The sequence below is a fragment of the Megascapheus bottae genome, chromosome 2, assembly GCF_031878675.1.
Source record: "Megascapheus bottae isolate mThoBot1 chromosome 2, mThoBot2.hap1, whole genome shotgun sequence".
Lineage (NCBI taxonomy): Eukaryota > Metazoa > Chordata > Mammalia > Rodentia > Geomyidae > Megascapheus > Megascapheus bottae.
This window is the reverse complement of record NC_143510.1, coordinates 83634681-83656068: the sequence shown is the minus strand read 5'-3', so window position 1 is coordinate 83656068 and position 21388 is coordinate 83634681. Positions and strand designations below refer to the sequence as shown.

Below are 21388 nucleotides of genomic sequence, written 5' to 3'. Positions count from 1 at the left end.
GGGTGGGGGAAGGGGAGTATTTGATACTCACTGCAACAATTAAAAAAAAAACACAAAATATAGAAAATCTGAACAAACTGTATTTTAGCTCTCTCTCTCTACTTTCTAATTAATATCAATAACAAATAGAATTGATCTATTTATAAAATTAATATGATTTATCCCAACAAAATAAAACAAAATAGAATCCTGTTAAAGCCTGTTTTTTGTTTTTTACTTAAAAAATAATGTTTTTGTTTCCATACTGAGGCTTGAACTCAAAGCTTTGCATTCCTGCTTGACTTTTTCCGCTCAAGGCTGGAGCTCTACCATTTGAGCCATACTTCCTCTTTTAACTTTTGCTGCTTAGTTAGAGCTAAGAGTTACTCGGATCTGTCTGCCAGGGCTGGCTTCAAACAATGATCCTCAGATCTCAGCCTGTGAGTAGCAAGTATCGTTGGTGTCCCAGAAACATGTTTTAAATTTTGCTAGATAACTGTCCCCCTCATAGGCTATAACTGTCTGTATCCCACTGTTATTTCTCTGATACCCATGGATAGTTATTGTTTATCTGTGTTTTCAATCTGTATAACATAATGGCCAACAACATCAAATCCAAACAGAACTGCCTGTACTCCCATCTTATCTCAGTATAGCTGTGGTTTTTATTTGCGTGATTGTATGTGGCTGTTTCACTCTTCCTTTTTATTTCTGGTTTTTGTTTTTCTTATTCTGAGTGTCAGCTGATCGTAGGTCTATTTTTAAAGTTGGGTCATGGACCTTATATTATCATAAAAATTTATCTGCCTTGCGAGTTGTAAATATTTTTGTTCCCCTCTCTTGTTCATATTTTGACTTGACAAGTGTATTTTTCCACTTGGAGAGCAATCTGACAAAGTTCTCCACTGGACTGGCTTTGAGACTGACACCCTGCCATACCGAGAAGGCATCTTCCTCCAGTCCCCTAGGTGGTGGGAGAAGATGGGAGGACAGCTGAGGACACAGACATGTCCACACACCTGAGGCTGGGGTGATTTGCTTTCTGTGAAGGAGGAGAAGGCAGTGGTTACTTTTAACTTCTGGTCAGTTATAGGGCTTGGTTTCAGGGCCTAGGCACGGTCCCCGAGCCTTTTTAGGCTCTGGGCTCATACTCTACCACTTCAGCCACAGTGCCACTTCTGGTTTCTGAGTGACTAATTGGAGATGAGTGTGCCTGGGCAGGCTTTGAACCATGATCCTCAGATCTCAGCCTACTAAGTACTGGGATTACAGACATGAGCCACTGGTGCCTGGCAAGCCATTGGTTAGTTTGTCCAGCTTACTGCTTATAGCACCATAGGAGCTTTAAATTAAATGACTTTACATGGTTGAATTTCAACCTCACATCACTTCTTTTTTCATGCCTATAACTAGGGCTTGAACTTGGAACCTTGTGCCCTGGCTTGGCTTTTTCACTCAAGGCTGGAACTCTACCATTTGAGCCAGACCTCCACCTTCAGCTTTTTGTGGTTAATTAGAGATAAAAGTCTCACAGACTTTCCCACTGGGGCTGGCTTCAAACTGTGATTCTGATATTTCAGCTTTCTGAGTATCTCAGATTACACACATGAGCTACTGATGCCTGGTGACTTTTCCTTTTGTAGAAGACTAACATCCAGATGATAAGTGATGCTAGTGACACAGGCTGCATGGCCAATATCTTTACATCTCAGGCTCCAAAGTCAACATGTACAACCTTCTCTCTCATCATGATTGTGGCTACTAGCTTGGGACCAGAAGATTTTTGGTCTTGTCTGAGAAAGAATTCAAGGATGTGTGTAGAGGAAACTGAAGCAAAATGGACATGAAGTAAGTACATTGTTGAGATGAAGAGAGGTAGCCTCAAGACAGAGGCACTCTCTTGAGAGACCTTGGATGTGGAGATTTGAGTGGGATTCAGGCATAGGGCAGTTATCCCTGCAAGCTGGGTAATGTGTGTTTGCTCCTGAAGATTGGATTGTGTGCCTGTATATACCTTTTCCCACAGGCTGGAAGGTGACTCTGACCATGAATTGCGATCATTATTTTCTGCATGCAGCAAGTCAGTGAGACTCAGCTGTATGCCATGTGTCACTGTCCCATCAACGTCAGCCAGCCAAAATGTGATTTTAAAAATCCTCATTCAGTCAGGCATTTGGTAGTTCACGCCTGTAACTCTAGCTACTCAGGAGGCTGAGATCTGAGGATGATGGTTCAAAGCCAGCTCAGGCAGAAAAGTCAGAGTCTCTTATCTCCAAGTAACCACTAGAAAACTGGAAGTGATGCTGTGGCTTAAAGTGGTAGGGTGCTAGCCTTGAGCTGAAGACCTCAGGGGCAGCATCCAGGCCATGAGCTCAAGCTAACTTTTTTCTCCACCACCATATTCTCTGTCACAAGGCTTGACTCCATCCAATTCTTATGCTCCAACAATAGCATTTAAAAAAAATACAAGTACTCTTCTACCATAACTCTCCTTCTGCCACTCATTGTGTTTTCTATCTCTTAATTGGGTTCAGCATTGTAGATTACTTCGTGAATGTCTTATGGATTCAGGTGCTTGGATTTCCACTTCCCACTTTTACTGGCTAGTGTTGTGACCTTTTCTAGGTCATTTAGCTCAGAGGAGCCTCTGTCCTACCTCCCTCTACCCCCATACCATCCCCCACCACCATTCACTCATCTTGCCTTTGCAACATGTAATGGATTACAATGTCTTACATCCTGTACAGGTGACTAACTTGTAGCCATGGTCCTTTCTGTCTACCTAGCCCCAATGTCTGCCGCTCCTTCAACTCCCCACCCTCTCCCTGCCTTCTTGAAGCACAGCTACCTCTGTGCCCCACACCGCTTCAGATCTGTCACTACCTCCACTCACCACCTGTCTTTTCTTCTTTCCTCTTTAAAAAAAATAAACGATGACTTCTTTCCTCCCAAACATTTTATGATATTTCACCCTCTTTACCTCACCTCTGTGGAACCCCAATAATGAGAGTGAGTGACAGATGTGTACACCTGAGTTATCTGCTAAGGGAATGCACAGGACTTACGTGTGTCACAGCTGGGGCCTGTGTAAGCAGAGTAGCATATGCAGGTTCCATCACCACCAGGCCCATTGTTGCACTCACCATGCACACAGCTACACACTGCCGGCAGAAAACGAGGGTTCATATTATGTGATAGAGACTGGAGTCTAAAGATCGGGAAATGAGATTCCCAGACAGCACATATGGAGAGCACCCCGTGAGCTGCGTGTCAATATCATGCTCACACACAGCATACAGAAGGCCTGGTGGCTGCTGTTTCTGGCTTAGCAAAGCACCTAATCTATGGTGTTACAAGCAGGTTCTGGGAAGAAGTCAAGTTGAGGGTAGAGATAACTGCAGTGAGGAGAAGGCTCTCAGTAGGATTGCTTCTTATGTGGGATTTAACAGAAAAGATTTTATTAAAATTATTGGTGACAGGAACGGGTGGCTCATGCTTATAATCCTAGCTACTCAGGAGGCTGAGATCTGAGGATCATGGTTGGAAGCCAGCCTGGACAGGAAAGTCCATGAGACTCTTATTTCCAATAAACCGCTTAAAAAGCTGGAAATGCTGTGGTTCAAAGTGGTAGAGTGCTAGCCTTGAGCAAAAGAGCTCAGGGACAGCGCCTAGGTGCTGAGTTCAAGCTCCAGCATCAGCATATAAGCAACAGCAACAATAAAGCCTGTTGATCTAGTTCATTCCTTAGTTACCGACTCTGACCTAAGCATGAGGTATATAAATCAGTAGCTAAGAACATCTCTTCTCAAAGAGCTCAAGGGGTTGGGGGAACCAGACCCCAAGAGATTCAGTGACAACTCCTGTTCTTTGGATGCAGCCAGGGGGAGCGGTGGGGGAAGTGGTGAGGGCCCAGTGGGGACTGAATCATGACTCACGTTAAGCATGTGTGCCCTTGTTGGGTGAGTTGTTCTCCTAGCTGCATACGCTAGATTAATGCCTGGCTGGGGTGGCCTTTCTAAGCCTCCGACACCACATTGCTGCGCTTACCAGCCACTGCCACAAAAATATCCTTGAGAAGGAGATGAGGCAGAGGCGCTCCTGCTGACCATGGAAAACCTTTGGTCCTTTTGTCAGTGGATCTTAGTGAATCTCTAAAGACATGTGGAACGTAGCCAGTGTCACTTGAAAGTCGCTAAAGCTCTTCTGGTCACCTAGAACATAGCTTGGGTCAGAGTTGGCTCTTCCTTCTATGTTCCTGTAGCATCTAAGGTAAGGGATGGGGAGGGTCTACACCATAGCATAATCCTTTCTCTCTTCCCTCCCAGCCCCTGGAGGGGCTCATCTCTCAGACTCACCATCACCTGTTCAGTAGCTGCCCACCAGGGACAATGCACTGTGAGGGGCCAGGGTCTACTGGCAGATACCTGGGGTCAAATCTTATCTCTGCCCCCATAATAACTATGTGGCCTATAGTGACCTCTTCTTCACCTGCAAATGAGGCGACTAACTTAGAGGTGTACGGAAGCGCCAAAGAGATTATACCTGTGAAGCTGCTCTGTACATGGTTTGGTACCCAGTGGGTATCTAGGCTAGCTGTTATTATTAACACGTGGTGGTGGGATTTACTGGGGGTCTTGTTAGAGAAAGGGAGGCTTTATACTCTGCCTTAGCAGGGAGCGAGGCCTAGAGTGGTTTAGGTATTGGCAGCAGAGATCAAAACACTTGGCTGGTACAGCTCTGAGTCACTTCTGGCTAATACTCTGGGAGGAGAGGGCTCTGGCAGCAGGGCAGAGTCAGTGATAAAAATAGACTGCGCCTAATAAAGCTGTCCCACTTCTAGGTAGGGGTGGCATCATGTAGATAAAGTAACACTGGCACCCAGTGGACACCTAGCTGAGGAGCCTGCAAGCTCTTTTTGTGCTTGCTGATAGGTAATGATCTCATCCATCCATTCATCCACCCACCCTCCCACCCATCTGCCCATCCATCCATCCATCCATCCATCCATCCATCCATCCATCATCCCCCCATTCATCCTCCTTCATCTACCCTTCCATCTACCCACCAATTTAATGGTTGCTAATTAGCAAATCTAGAGCTGACAGCCAGTCTAAGTCTGAATCTATGGCTCTAATATTTCATGTACTACCACTTGAAATTGTGTTTCTTACTCAGGATAGCATTACTGGAGTGAGCTACATCATTCATTCACTCATTTATCCATTTACTCATCTGGCCAACAAAAGTTATGTCTACCACTGTGGAGATTGTGATACAGTGTAAATTTTGCCCTCCAACACTCCATGGCTTAGAAGGAAGCAACAGGTCCACTATCCTCTGGTTGGAGTATGTGAACCAATTGATGGGAGTTGGACATGTATACATACATGCATGTGGGAGGTTTTCTAATACAAAGTATAAGAATTGAAGTATTCTACCAATATTAGATTCTTCTGTATCCTAGAACCGAGGTGGTATTGGAGAAAGGCAATCCAATATGTTTGGGAAATTTTGCAGGAGGGGGGTGCAGGGGAGGCATTAGGTCTGACAGTCTCCTCCCCTGCCCCACCAGCTATCTTTAAGCTCTGCTAATTCTGGACCTTCAGGCAAAACTTCAACACTCACAGCTCTTTGCTTGAGGTTTTATGTGAATTGTACAATGGCTTCTCAGCCTGAGTGCTCACTGATGCTGAAAGAACCAAGGAGTTGCAACTATTTTCCGACCTTTGTATGCATTAGCTTCCCACTGGTACTATAAGAAATCACCACAATGAAGTGTTGTGGTTATTGGGTTTGTCCTATAAGGGTTTGTATATGAGCGGCTTAGGCCTCAGAGGGCATGGGGTCTTTAAGAGGTAGAGCCTAGTGGAAGGTTATGAGGTATGGGAATGTGCTCTTAGAAGGGAGTGTTCTGATTCTTTCATTAGTACTAGAGGGAAAGGTTGTTACAGATGGGGCTCTCCCCTTCCTGCTGTGATCTTTCCCTCTCTGACGCTGCAGCCATGATACCATTGATCAGAATAGAACACAGTCAGGGGATGGTGGGAACACAGCACATTGTGTGTCTCTGTTGAGTGATGCATTGCGTTTTTAGCTCTGTGGTCAACTTCCTGCATAGGCTTGTTTCTAACTATTCAAGGCTGATCTTTCACCATCCATCACACAAAAATCAGACCTACCGGATGAACAGTTGTATCCAAATAAGTTGTCATCAGCACAGGTTTCACAGGCTGTCCCACCAAATCTCTCCTGCAAAACACCCCAGGGGGATCCCATGAGACCCAAAGTCACCTTGGGTAAAACTCCTTCGTCACTCAGGACACCCATGGAGAGAGTGGCAGAGATAAACAGTTTCTCCTGAGGGTAGAATGCTCTGTTTGGTTTTGCATTTGGGAAGGAAGTTGAACTCAATCCCATGCAGAAGCATTGCTTTGTGTTTAAAATCCTCTAAGGGTGCAAACTTGCAACAAGTCACATTCATGAAATAAAACAATGTTTCAGGTGGCACATCTGGTGGTGGGTCAAGCTAAAGACAGCAACTAATGATTCACTTGTGGCCAGCAGGGTGATATTAATGGTCTCAATGTCTATGTAGCTTCATGGAGCATCTGCACATCTACATTTTATTTTATTTTTCTAGTCAAGATCACCTCAATGATCTGATGATCTTTCAGACCCAGCCCATAAGGGGAGATGTTCACTAACCCACCTCAAGGCCATTTTGTTGCTGTTCCAAATTTTTATTTATTAGTTTTAGGTAAGACCACTACTCTTAGAGACTTCTAATAAGTGGGGGCATTTAAGGAGGGTCAACAGGAAGGAAGAGAATGGGAGAACTAGGAAAAGAGAAAACAAGTTTCTTTTTTAGTCTGTTTTTTCTATTTCTCTCTGTGGATCTATTTTTTATTGGCTTATATCAGTTTTACGGAAGGATTCCAATCACCCCCTATATTACATTCTCTTCACATGTCCTTCTAAGAAATAACAGCTCCAATAGGTTTCCTCTTTCCACTTCCATACTTGCAGTCTATTTTGACAATATTCAATCTTCTTTACCCTCCCCCCAGAACCCCCTCCCTTCTGCTGATCCCCCCCCCTCCGAGCCCATTTCTCTTCCCTCCCATTCCTCTGTGGGAGAACACATTTTGGAACTTACTTGACAGGAGCAGCTCCCCTTTCCTTCCATGCCTTCATCACAGCTACCCCTGCGGCTGCAGGGCGATGCTGCTCCCCCGGGGCACTCTAGGAAGTGAAACAGCCCAGATTCATTCACTGGAGAGGGAGCACAGCGCTCGGGGGGATGCAGTCAGCATCTCCTGCATGCCATGGGTTCTGCTAGGTGCTGGGGACATAAACTAAGTCTCCACAAAGTTGAAATGATTCAAGTCATATTGAGTAAGTTTGCTGACCACAGATGGTGTTAAATGGTCATTTGCCTTCTAAACACTGCTCTAACTACATCTCACAGATTTGAGATTTGATGTTTTCATTTCTTTTATTTTTTAATTTTTTTTGCCAGTCCTGGGCTTGAGCTCAGGGCCTGAGCACTGTCCTTGGACTTTCTCAAGGCTGGAGCTCTACCACTTGAGCCTTAGCACCACTTCTGGCTTTTTTCTATGTATGTGGTACCAAGGAATCAAACCCTGGCCTTTGTGAATACTAGGCAAGCACTCTACCACTAGACCAAAATCCCAGCCCTTGATGTTTTCATTTTCATTCACTGAATTAAAGTCACAGACCTGGAAATAATAGTAGTAATCTTATTTCACAAGCCCTCACATATTATACTACAAACTACCCAAAATTAGTGCAGAAATTAAAAGAGAAATTAAAAATCATGGTGAGCCAAGGAGAAATAGCCCAATACCCTCTATTGAACAAATTACACTAATTTTTACAAAACCTCTTCTAGGATGTTGAAGAAGAGAGAACAAGTTCTAATTCACTCCACAAAGAGAACATTAGTAGTCTGGTTCCAGAATCATGTAAGAAAACTCTAAACCAACATCTCTGATGAGCATATACTTAACATTTCTTAACAAAATTTTAGCCAACTGAATCTAGCAATACATCAAATATAGACAGTAGAAGGAGGTAAAAAATTAAATAAGAGAATATAATTTAGAAGAAGAAGAAATAGAGTTATTTTTTGCCAGTCCTGGGATTGAACTCAGGGCCTGGGTACTATCTTTGGGCTTTCTTAAGGCTAGCACTCTGCCACTTGAGCCACAGCACCACTTCTGGCTTTTTCTGTGTATGTGGTACCGAGGAATCAAGCCCAGGACTTCGTGCATGCTAAGCAAGCATTTATTATGCTCCTGGCCCAAATAAAGTTTTTTTTTAAATCGTATTTATCTATGGAAAAAACTCCAAATAATTTCCAAAACATGATACAGAAATCATGAGTACATAACTCTCGAGCCAGTATTAAAAGGAAATTGGATTCTTTTCATAAAGAATCACAATAATTAATTAAAAATTTAAAAAAAAATCATAAAAATGTAGTACCAACAGCCACAGAGGCATAGAAATGTCAGATAAGTTTTCCCATTGAACTTTGGTATATGGATTGTTTATAATGTTGTATGTGGCGTATATGCTTTTATAAGCCTTTCATTTAATGAATTGATTCAGTCAACATTTGTTGACTGCATCCTACTACTGGCAAAACTGACAAAGAATCCTTTCTTTGTGTTTTCATGACAAGTAAAATAAGATTTTTCCAAGATGGAAAAGAGCCAGCATGTCTCTTGCTGTGAGCGGAAGAAATTGATGAGGCCAACCTTGTGCTTATTTCTGAAAAACGCTTCTCTTTGCAATCAGTGCCTTCCACCCATGCTTAGATATTGGATGCTTGCCTTTAGCTGTACAAAAGGTGAAAGCTGGATGGAAGTCTCTATCTCCTAGGGGATATTGTGCAGAGGTATGGCATTTTTCCCCAAAGGAAATGCTCTATCCTGGCTCAGCCTTGTGTCCCAGGGACTTGTGATTGCACCAGGCTAAAGGTGAACACTTAGTGTTGAGTTGTGAATACTTAGTGTGCCTCCTATAAATTCTTGTCTTGAAGCACTAATTTCCATTGTGATACTGTCTAGAAGTAAGGGCTTGGAGTGATTAGGTTTTTGTGGACAGGCAAACTGTGCATGCTGCTAAACTCCTTGAGTTCTCAGAACCCTCACCTGAGCTCTCAGGTTATTTTCTCTATCTACTTTTGTGACAATGTCACTTATTATTTTGTGAGCTCTTTGAGGCTAAGGATATATGTGAGTGAGGTCTCATCTCTTTCTTTCTCTGCACACACTAGAAGATGACTAGAACTGTCCCATATATACCCACATATATATATATATATATACGTAATACATATATCCATATATTGAGGTACAGCATATATATATATATAATACCCAATAAATTCTTGATCTTACCGAATTGGCCAGTTTTGAAAGAAATTTTGGAGAAAGGCAGTATGACTATGGAGATTTAGGGAAACTTCATTTTTTTCTATAGCCTAAATATAATGTCTTAATAATATTATATGAAAACTACTTGCTTGGTTTGAACTTAGGCCTGGGCACTGTCCCTAAGCTTCTTTTGTTTAAAGCTAGAGCTGTACTATTAAGCTACAGCTTTATGAGTGGTTTATTGGAGATAATAGTCTCATGGACTTTCTTGTCCAGGCCGGCTTTGAACCACAATCCTCAGATCTCAGCCTCATGAGTGCTGGAATTACAGGTGTAATCCAATGGTGCCCAACTTCTTGCTTGGTTTTTAAGTAACAGTTTTAAGCTAAGGGTATACATGTATTTCCTGCATCTCAAGTCATTTTCTATCTCCTCAGGCCCCCATTAAGAATAAAGATGATGAATTGGCATTCTCAGAAATCGTGCTTGCAAAGGCTTCTATAGAATTTGCTCCATGGGCGTGATTCTGGAGCATTGTAAAGCTGACACAGCTGATAAGATTTCTTTTGGCTACTATCATGTTTCCTTTTTGTTCCCGTCTATTCTGGTGGCTCCTCTTCATGATTTTGTTCACACAGATGTAACCATTATCAGCTGTCAGCAAATCATGAGCTGCTCTGTTGGTCTAAAGGAAGACAGTAAACTTCCTGTTCATCATTAGACCAGGGACCTCCTTGTAACTTTATTTCCTAAGGAGCTCTAGTTCACTACAGCTAAGGGGGAGACGCAAAAGGCACAAGCAACGGGAGGATTTATCTTCTTCCTTAGCGGCAGGAAGGAAGGCTTCGGCGACATTTAGGACGTTTGGAATAGAAGATAAAGGGAAGTAGCCTTTTGCCCAGTGAAAGGGCAACAGAAATAAGTGTCATCAGAAAATAATGTCCTAGTCTTGCTTTTCTTTTTTTTAATGTTTTGCTTCTCTGGCCTCTAGACCTGTCCAAAGAATATGCACTAGCATTTACAGAATCCTTTTAGATGCTCCTGATATGAAGATGATCCTTTCTTACAGTTACCTGCTCTGAGTATGTAATAGCAAAGGATCGGCTATCAATTGTGAATCCTGTTTGCCTGCTGATGTTTAAAAAGTTGCCCACTGTGATATAAAAAAAGAGCCCAGAGAAAGGGTTATTTGCTTTTTATGAGTAGAGATCAATTTTAATTATGATTTATTCATTCATTGATTCATAAAACTTTTACCTACTGCTTTCTTGCCAAGTCCCTTTTGTTAAATGCTCAGAATAATGTCTGAAAATCTTCCTATAGTTTTATAAAGTAAAGCTCGGTCACTTCTCATTTGACAGTTAAGGCATAAGCAGGAAACCATTTGCCCAAACTAGTAGAAGATCTATATTCAGACCAAGTCTTTTGGTTGCTGGCTCTGTCTTCTTTTGCTCTGTTGGCTGTGGCCTATTGCTCATTCTATTAGACAAATCAACTCTTGTATCTTAAACAAAGCAGTTTCTTGTCTACCCTGTGTGGGATTAATAATGTAATAGCTGATTCATTTTCATTGACCAGAAAGAAGAAAGCAAATCTATAAGTTCTTTCTGTTATACAGAGATGTCTCTAAGAACTAGAGGTAGTATTAGCCACATCTGACACAAAAACAGTCCTTGAAATCTGCAAGTGTAGGGTAATAGCTTTAAAATCTTTTTACAATTATTTTAGGATAGTTACACAAATGGGTTTCAATCCAACACATTGGCTTATGAGTATAATACTTGGTTTCTAAATCTCTGATGTTGATGTGCTAAATTCTAAGAAGTACATTGTATCAACATGCTGGCTGAAAGCAGTTCACAGAGAGAATGGCCAGGAGAATTAATTTCAAATCTTGATCCTGCACAGCAAGGAACATACTAACTGGATAGGTTGAAAGGACTACCAAAGGCGGGATTAGAAAAACATGTAGAGTATCTCTCTCTTTCTGTCTCTGACTCTGTCTCTCTCTCTCTCACACATACACATCTTTTTTTTCCAGTCCTGGGCTTGAGCTCAAGGCCTGAGCACTGTCCTTGGACTTTCTCAAGGCTAGAGCTCTACCACTTGAGCCTCAGCACCACTTCTGGCTTTTTTCTATGTATGTGGTACCGAGGAATCAAACCCAGGTCTTCGTGCATGCTAGGCAAGCACTCTACCACTAGACCAAAGTCCCAGTCCATCTTTTTTTTTTTTTTTTTTACAAGTCCTACTTTAAGCAGTGAAACAATGCAGGAGAGCAAACAGCCTTCAGTGCTTGGACAAGCTCAAACTTGAACAAGCTCAGACTTGGAACTCGATCACTTATCATCCTTAAATGAAACTGACAAGAAATAATCTTGTCATAGATCACTATCTAACTCAGAGATTTGTTTTAAGAATTATCATGTAATTAAGAGCCAAGTACTTCTCAAGAACATCTGTCAACAGTATTGGACAAATGGAAGTTAGTAAATTATTAACTTGTTAGTTAAGAAGAAAACCAAAGCAAACCAGACAGGGGACATACAGTATATACAAGGCAAGCTCAACTATTTAGAAGTAATATGAGAAAAGAAACCTTCAGCAAAATTGAAACAAGCCAAACAAATTTAGGGGTTTTATATATAACAAAATAGGACTCAGTATTTTTCTTACTAGCTGTCTGAATGATGCATAATTTGCTTATGTTATTAAAAAAAACCAACAAAGCAAAATCCAACTCATTTCTCCCTTCATGTGGACCCTTAGAATATCTTAGATGATAGGGAACAAGTGGTAAATTCATTAATTAAAAATATATATGATTTAACTACCCAAAAAGGGGAGGGAGGAGGAATTTCACATCATTTGCTTAATATCGCAAATATCAACATCTGTAATTCATTTCAGCTAAGGAAGGTTCATGACCATGAAAATCTGGGTTGCTCCTCAACTGAGACTTTACTGGTGGTTGACAGTGTAGTGGAATGGGTCAGAATTAATTTGTATATATGTACATTTACTACATGCAGTTTCTTTTTTTCTTTCATATATTTTTATAGTAATTAATAGAAGGGTTCCATTATATTCGACAGATAGGAAGTGCATTACTTCACAAACATTGATACCCTTTCTCATGTTTTGGTTCTCCCTCCACCCCCGCCCCTCATCTTGTTTCCCCCCCTTCCCTATCCTATTTCAAATAACCAAATTAAACATATATACAATATAGCAGATAACCAGGTAAAATACTGTAACAATATGAGATAACCAAGGGACAGCAAAAGAGATGAGAGATAACATAGTACATTAAGGACAGCAATCACAAAAGAATCTTAAGCAAAGAAATACATGCATTTTCTTTACATTAAAGTGTCTTTAGTTCAATATGATAGAGCTTGTTCATTCCACCCTAAGATTTAAATATTTAGAATGCTTCATGGTCTTTTTGTTTTTATATACTAATATAGTCTTTGAGATACAATAAAATTTCTTCTTAAAGAAGTTGGGGTTATTTTTTTGGGGGGGGGAATCATAATTGACCAACATTCTTCCTTGGCCAATTAATCTTTTTTATTTTTCATGAAAATGAGTATCTTTTCAATTTCCCTTTTCTGATTTAGAAAAGAATTCTTCTAGAGAAGATCTCTAGGAAAATTAAATAGATTTATTTATAAAAACACATGTTTTTTTCTACAGATAGATGGGATAGAAATTTCTTGAAAATGTTGCTTTTAGTATACTTTTGTTAGACTTTCATCACCTCAAATTTCTGTTAAATGGGCCATTAAAAAAGAAGGATTAAAGGGTAGCACTACTTACCCTGGCAGTCCGGGCCCCAGTGTCCTGAACAACATTGAGGTTGGAGGTAGTTCTTTCTACAAATATGGCGGCACCCAGGAATAGACAGGGAAGAGTATGCTGTGACCTGAAGGGTGTACCTTGTGGGAAGAAAGAGAGGATGTTCACCTATCAGGACCCAAGCCAGGTGGCGAGATTGTTCTAGATCTGTATACTTAACCATATTTTAAAAATAGAGATTAAATGTAATTGGCTCTTTAGGTAGAATACAACTTGATCATAAATCATTACTATATTATTTTCTATTTTTCTCTGTGCTGGTCATGGGGCTTGAACTCAGTGTCTGGGCACTGTCCCTAAGCTTTCTTGTTCAAGGCTAGCACTCCACTACTTGAACCACAGCTCCACTTCCAGGTGTTTGGTGGGCAATTAGAGATTAAGAGTTGCATAAAATTTCCTGTCTGGACCAGCTTGAACCCTGATCCTCAGACCTCAGCCTCCTGAGTAGCTGGGATGATCGTGTGAGCCCCCAGTGCCTGGGCGTCACCAATTATTTTTAATTGTTCTAAATGGAGGAAAAAAGCTAGGAACACAAGAGGAAGCACCTCAAGTGGAATTGAAGTGAAGTTAGTAGACAGAAGAAATGATTCGGTTTGGGCACATGTAAGAGATGGGCCTCAGAATGCTCACAGTGTCTAGTGCTCAGTGCAAGAAGGGAAAGGTCATGAAAGAAAAGAGAATGTAACACTCAACAAAATGTTCAGCCAAAGTATTTTTTCTCCTTCCTTTCTCTTCCTTTTCCTCCCTCTTCCTGCTTCCCCTCTCCTCCTCTCTTCTTCCTCTCCCTCCTCCTCCTTGCCATCCTCAACTGTCTCCATCTTTTATCAGTTCTAGAGTGGGAACTCAGGGCCTCATCTTGCTAAGCAGATGTTCAACTGCAGAGTCACACCTCCAGTCCTGGTTTTTGCTGGTTATTTTAAAGATAGAATTTAATTAAAAAAATTTTTTTTGCCAGTCTTGGGCTTGGGCTCAGGGCCTGAGTGCTATCTTTGGGTTTTCTCAAGGCTAGAGCACTACCACTTGAGCCACAGCACCATTTCCAGCCTTTTCTATATACGTGGCATTGAGGAATCAAACTCAGGTCTTTGTGCATACTAGGCAAACACTCTACCACTAGGCCAAACTACCAGCCTAGAGTTTAATTTTTTGCCTGGGCTCATAGCTGGGTTGCTCTCAGCTTATTTTAAGTTTCCAGTAGTTGCTGGGGTAACAAGTATATGCTACCCCAACTGTCATCCCTCTGTTAGGATGGAGTCTCCCAACTTTTCTGCATAGGCTGGCTTGGAAACTCTATCATCACAATCTCAGCCTCTCATGTCATTTAGAATGACAGGCATATGTTACTCTGTTAGCAATTGGCTGAGACAGGATCTTGTGAACTTTTCTTCTTGGGTTGGCCTCATATTATAATCTAGTTCTCAGTCTCTCAAGTAGCTCAGATTACAGGTGTGACCCTCTGGTATTTAACTACCATGTTGACATTTTCTTCCTTTTTTCCTCCTCCTCCTCCCACCCTTCTTCTCCTCCTCTTCCTCCTCCTTTTGTTGTTGGTCATAGGACTTGAACTCAGGGCCTGGGATCTGTCCCTGAGCTTTTCTGCTCTACTCAAGGCTAGCAGAGCTCTACCATTTTGAGTCACAACTCCCCTTCCATTTTCTTTTTTCTCTTTCTGGAGGTTAATTGGAGGTAAGAGTCTCACAGACTTTCCTGCCTGGACTGGCTTCGAACTTTGAGCTTCCAAGTCTCAGCCTACTGAGTAGCAAGGATTACAAGAATGAGCCACCAGCACCCAGCTCTGAAATCTTTTTTGTTCCCTTTCTTTGCTTTCTAATTAGTATCAAGGAGCTTCAGCTTATTACATTCAAGTTTTGTTTTGTTTTGTTTTACACATTCAGGCTAGAAATCTTTCCAAATGAAACCAAAACCAAAATTTCAAAGCAAGGAAAGGAAAGAGGAAGAATGAATGATATATGAAATGCAAAGTAAGTCAGTTTTATATTAAGATGTGTCAATAGTAGTAGCATATGCTATAGACTAAAGTTTGTAAGTAAGTTTTGAGTTATCCCAGTGTGGGCTCAATGTATTCTTAGAGAAAAAGCAAAGAAATGTTTTGCACAAGCTTTTGGAACCACAAGAGTGCCAAGACTTGGATACATTATGATTATTATTATTATTGTTATTATTATTATTATTATTATATAATGAGTACCTGCAATCACGAACACCCACAGAGTTGTTGGTAACCTTAGTGTAACCTTCTGGGCACTTGATTTCAAAATTGAACAGGCAGGATCGGCATTCTGTCCTAATGGTTAGAACAGATTCCTTATCACATCTTTTTTCCTGTTGGAACACAACAAAGAATACCAATTTTCTTTATCAGAGTCTTATGAAAAACTGTCTTGGTCAATGTAAAAAAAGATCTTATCTTTAGGTAGTTATACCAAGGAGGTGACATTTAACAAAGCAGTTTGTGAATGCAGTACATCTTGATTAGTGTCATCCTCTAACATTCTCATAGATCAAGTGTTGTTTTTGCTTCTTTTCTATAGAATGTAGAAAAAACAATGAGGATGATTGGTAATGACTGGCTCCTTGTTTTCAACATCTCCCGTAGAGTGTTGGGATAGATGAGTAATGTCTGCTCTGTCTCTAGTAGAAGGAAGCGTACTGTTTGTGCCATGCATGTATCATCCCTCATCTGTATATGATTACCCATACTACACAAAGAACCTGGAATATCTTTCATGATATACATCTCAAATAGGAAATTGCTAACACAGGTTGTTCAAGGACAAGTGAGCACAAGTCATTAGGCCTTTAGGATTATCTTTCAGAATTAATTCAATAAGAACATCAGCTGCAAGATCAGTCCGGTGCTAAATGCTGTGAAGGACACAGCTCCTATCCCAGAGACACCTGTAATGCATGGCTGTTCATCTAACTAGAAGTAGGCCATATAGCACCAGAGATCTTTCTCTGTGCTGTCCTTGGCTGGAGCCTCCACTCCTAAAAGACTGTCTGATGCCTCATGGTGTTCATGAATCCTAGTGGATGGAACCAATAAAACAGGGACATCAAATAGACGTGAGGCACTGTTATTTGACAACCTGGGGTGGCAGAGAAGTGACTGCTAACATGAGTGATGCCCATTTCCTCTTGCCAGGCATTCATAAACTCCTACTGCTTCTGATGCTGAGGCAGAGATCCTGCTCTTCTTTTTCACTGAAGGTGAGCCCTCTACCACTTGAGCACATCTCTACTTCTGGCTTTTTGGTGGTCAGTTGGAGATAACTGTCTGATGGACTTTCCTGCCTGGACTGGATTTGAAATGTGATCCGTAGATCTCAGTCAGGCCCTGGTGGCACACGCCTGCAATCTCAGGCTAAGAATGCAATTTGAAGGCACTCTTTTGCTATCACTATAAAGGAGGCTGGTATCAAATAAGGGCACTCAAGGCTCTGGGCCTTTTGGTCATGTCGCAGGGACAAATTGCCTGGCTCAGTATCTGGAGTAGCACATCAATGTAGGCTAGCTTGTGAAATCTGTCCACCCTCAATGCTTTACCTGTGGCTTATCTTACAGGAATGTTCTCTCCCCTCCTGTGGGCTACTGAGCCTTTATTCTCTACTTCCCTGCTTAGAACCATGCCTTCTGAAAAACCATACTCATCAGGCATCTTGTGTCCAAGTTCTAACCTTTCCATGATTGTTCCAGTGGGACAGACAGTAGGAGCCTTTGCTCTCCAGTGGGGGAGAGAGCTATGTCTCCTACGAGTCTCCCACACCGCATGGCTCATCCCCCAGGCCAGCCCTGGTTAGGCACTGTTGGGGACCGACTGTGGGGTCAATGACCTTGGACCTGACCTTGGACCTACACAACTGTATACACAAGGAAGTAACTCTTATCATGATGACTTTAAGCAATGTCAATCGTTCTTATCATGATGACTTTAAGCAATGTCAATCAGTTCTTATCATGATGACTTTAAGCAATGTTAATCCTTTCTCATTTATCCTATATGTGATTTGTTTACTATTTTGTATGAATGTAGCCTCTGGCAACTCCCTAGTTTTAAGAAGAGTATTTAAGGTCGGAACTTAAAAGAAACGAGAGAGTCTCTTAGGCGGCAGTCTGGAGCTCACAGTCTTCTTGGACTGCTGACTTGGGCTGTAGTCCTCCCGAACTCCATCTGTTTGTCTCTCTTCTATTTTTTCCTAGTCCTTGCCCCTATTTCAGGAATCCCAATCCGCGAACCCTGGTTTGCTGCCGGCTGGCCCCGGCAACTGGCGCCTGAACAGGGACTTGAAAATCTGGGACAAGGTGAAGGACCCCCCCTGTGGTGAGTAACACGTCGTAGGACTATTAGGAGAGTGTATAGTCAGGAGAAAAAATTATGGGTCAAGTTAATAGCTATATGTCATATTTACCGATCTTAACAGGCCTACTTGAAGCCCACGGAATGTGGGTGGAAAAAGGGGTACTTCAGAGCTTCCTACAGTTTCTCGAGGAGGCATGCCCAAGGTCTATAGAGGAGGAATTCCAAAAAGCCTGGCAGCGGATAGGAAAAAGAATTAAAAATTATTATAATGTATATGGCCCCGAAAAGACCCCAGTAGAGGCTATTGATGTATGGAATTTAGTAAGTGAAGGCATAGATCCTCAACATGAGAATGCTGAACTTGAATTAAGGGAACTTTATGAATTAAAGGACCCTTCTGAAAAATCTGAGGCTGAGCCATATGCCACAGCCCAAGAGAGTCTAAGTGAGATCTTGAAAAGGGAACAACAACCAGTAGATATTGAGTATCAGAATTCAAATTTTAATATGAGAAAGGATTAACATTGCTTAAAGTCATCATGATAAGAACTGATTGACATTGCTTAAAGTCATCATGATAAGAACTGATTGACATTGCTTAAAGTCATCATGATAAGAGTTACTTCCTTGTGTATACAGTTGTGTAGGTCCAAGGTCAGGTCCAAGGTCATTGACCCCACAGTCGGTCCCCAACAGGCACAGTGGAAGTGGTAATATATAAAGTCTGCCTGAGAAGCAACCTCATCTGTAGGACAAATTGTGCACACTTCCAAAGGCATTGCTTAATTTGATGGTCATGGCTTTAGCAATAGGGCATTATCCTCATTTTTAGAGTTGAATAAGGAGCAAGGGTGCAGAGACTTGTCAAAGGTCATATGATAGTTGATGTTCCTTTTCCTTCACATTTCCCATTAATGCAGGGGTTTATAAGGGAGGTGATATATTTCCATGAATACATATAGCATAGTTTGATCACATTTACTCCGTCAATTACTCTTATCCCATCTCTTTTACCCTATTAAAATCTATCTTGTCATTTAAAAAATGGGTTTCCCTAGGACTTCTTCATCCATGCATGCAGTAATTACTGCCTTTTGGTTCCTTAATGGTCTCTTTCTCTTCACTAACCTAAAGTGGTATAAAGAAAATGAAAAATCTCTGCTTTAAAAAGAATTGGAGGGCTGGGAGTTTGGCCTAGTGGTAGAGTGCTTGCCTAGCATGCACGAAGACCTGGGTTCAATTCCTTGGTACCACATACTTAGAAAAAGCCAGAAGTGGTGCAGAGGCTCAAGTGGTAGAGTTCTAGCCTTGAGAAAAATCCAAGTACAGTCCTCAGGCCCTGAGCTTAAGCCCAGGACTGGCCAAAAAAAAAAAGAATTGGAATATTTCATGTGGAGATCATTTGAACTCAAATATGTCTGGAATGTTTTTATGGAATAATAAAACACTTATGTATAATACACACTTATGTATAGCTTATATTAACCCCCTTTTAGCTATCTCAACACCTGCTGGTTTTTATTTTATCTAAGAAAATGATTGAGTCTTTATTATGAGCTAGGCATTGTCCTAGACTTGTGTTCAGCTCTTTCAGCCAGCTCTGATGATCTTTCATTCTTTTTTATTTTTTATTGTAATTAATAGAAGGGTTACATTATATTCACCAGATAGAAGGTGCATAACTTCACAAACATTGATACTCTTTCGCATGACATTGTCCCCATTTCCCTCCCACCCTCCCCCTGCTTATCTTGATTTCCCCCCTTCCCTATCCAATTTCAAATAACCAATTAAGCACATATAAAATATATCAGATAACAAGGTGAAATACTGTAACAATATGAGATAACCAAGGGATGGCAAAAGAGATGAGAGATAACATAGTACATTAAGGACAACATTCATTCATTATATGGCTTTTGTTTCCTTGTCCTGGAGGTCCTTACATTTAGTGTCATACTATTTGGCCTAATGTCTCTAGATTTTGTTCTATTGTCTGCTAGGAGAGCCCAAGGTTTCTACTGATTATGACAAATGAGGAAGACTATTGAGCCTATGTTCCTTTGAGTCTGGCTTACTTCACTTAATATGATTTTTTACCCAATCGTCCAGAAACAAGGGCATACTAAATCCACTAGCACAATGATGTTCATTGCAGCACTATTTACCATAGCAAAGATATGGAACCAACTCAGATGTCCCTCAGTTGATGAGTGGATCAACAAGATGTGGTATTTATACACAATGGAATTCTATACTGCTGTCAGAAAGAACGACATCGCCCCATTTGTAAGGAAATGTAGAGACTTAAAAAAAAAAAGAATGACTTTTTTCTAAGAGCTGAGGACAGAACTTAGGGACTTGTACATGCCAGGCAAGTGTTCTTCCACTTTGCTGAGTCCCCAGTCCCCTGCTTGTTTATATAAAGCAGTTTTCCATGCATGGGGATTTCTCCTTGGATGGTTGGCTGGATGCACCTTTGACTTTTTTTTTCTTTATAGGTTCTATTTTCAACTGTCTTTAAAGAAATCCTTTGACCTTCAAGTTGCCTTTTTGACATGGAATGGCTTACTCGTTATCTCTCATAAGTAGGCAGAAACATAATCTTGTTGGAAGATGCTGCAGGAATGATCCTTTCCACCTCTGTGGCTCACTGTCACTGCAGAAATGAATGCTAAGAGGGACAAAGTTACTTGCTCGGGGTCAGGTGAGCCGGTCAACTATGACTCAGATTCCAAAACATGGTTAAGCAGACCCTTGGAAAGGCAAAGCTTACACTCTCCAACACTAGCTATCTTCCAACCAGAGGCCATTTTCCAATGTCTTCATAAAAAGCATTATCAGAGTAGGATCCATCAAAATAGAGTTGTTTATGGGCAAACATTTGCTTGGCATGGATGCAGAAACATGCGTTTTCAATCGTGTGTGTGTGTGTGTGTGTGCATGCACATGCATATGTGAGCATGCACACACACACATATGCCAGTACTGGGGCTTGAACTCAGATCCTTGCACTCTTGCTCTAGCAGCTTTTATTTATTTATATTGCTCGAGACTGAGGCTTTACCACCTGAGCCATACCTCCACTTCCAGTTTTTGCTTGTTAATGGAAGATAAGTGTCTCAGATTTGTCTGCCCAAACTGACTTGGAACCTGAATCCTCAGATCTCAGCTTCCTGAATAGCTAGAATAACAGGTATATGCCACTAGAGCCTGGCCTGGCCCTCAGCCTATTCTTAATAGGTCAGAAATCAGGTATTGCAAAATGTGCCTCCTCATTGGCTGTCACAGGTAAGTGGCCTCACTCTGCAATGACAGCTGGATGAGCTGCTCTAGAGCCTTCTGTATAGATGGACTGAACATGGGCCTTAGTCAAGGTCATCTGAGCACTTTCACTTGGGCTGTAGAAGCCAGGAAGGGTAGATGAATGCCTGATGGGTATCGTAAGCATTTGTTTCTGTCAGCCCTGGAATTCCCCAGGATATCTTTCCACTGTGAGTTGTTTAGTTTCCAGGAGTGGACAGATGGGGGTGTTTAAATGATGAGGGAAGTGAGGACTGAGGCCAGCACCTCCAGATCTGTAAAGGACAGCACTGAAATTAGCTTCTAAGGTTGAATACAGGGTCTGGACCTTATCCTTCTAAACTTTCTCTTGACTTCGTGAAGCCCAGAAAGGAACCTTTTCCCATGATGCTATGGGAAAACAAAAGGCTTCTGAGCACAACATGAAAATGAACAACAACAACAACAAAGAAAGCATAAACGTCCCTAGAAGTTTCATCTTACCTGTCCTGTAGTCTGGGAGCTGGAAATTTGCACAAAC

The 21388-nt window shown here is 41.4% G+C and overlaps 1 protein-coding gene across 1 annotated transcript in view; it reads right to left on the bottom strand.

Annotated features, from left to right (window-relative positions):
- Stab2 (stabilin 2) overlaps window positions 1–21388 on the bottom strand; it is a 139527-nt gene that overhangs the window by 100636 nt on the left and 17503 nt on the right. Inside the window, exons 2-6 of the mRNA XM_090353973.1 lie at window positions 15454–15587; window positions 13206–13324; window positions 7136–7221; window positions 6159–6228; window positions 3045–3140 (exon numbers count right to left, since the gene is read on the bottom strand). Coding sequence (XP_090210099.1) covers window positions 3045–3140; window positions 6159–6228; window positions 7136–7221; window positions 13206–13324; window positions 15454–15587 — 505 coding nt within the window. The remainder of the gene's footprint in view (window positions 1–3044; window positions 3141–6158; window positions 6229–7135; window positions 7222–13205; window positions 13325–15453; window positions 15588–21388) is intronic.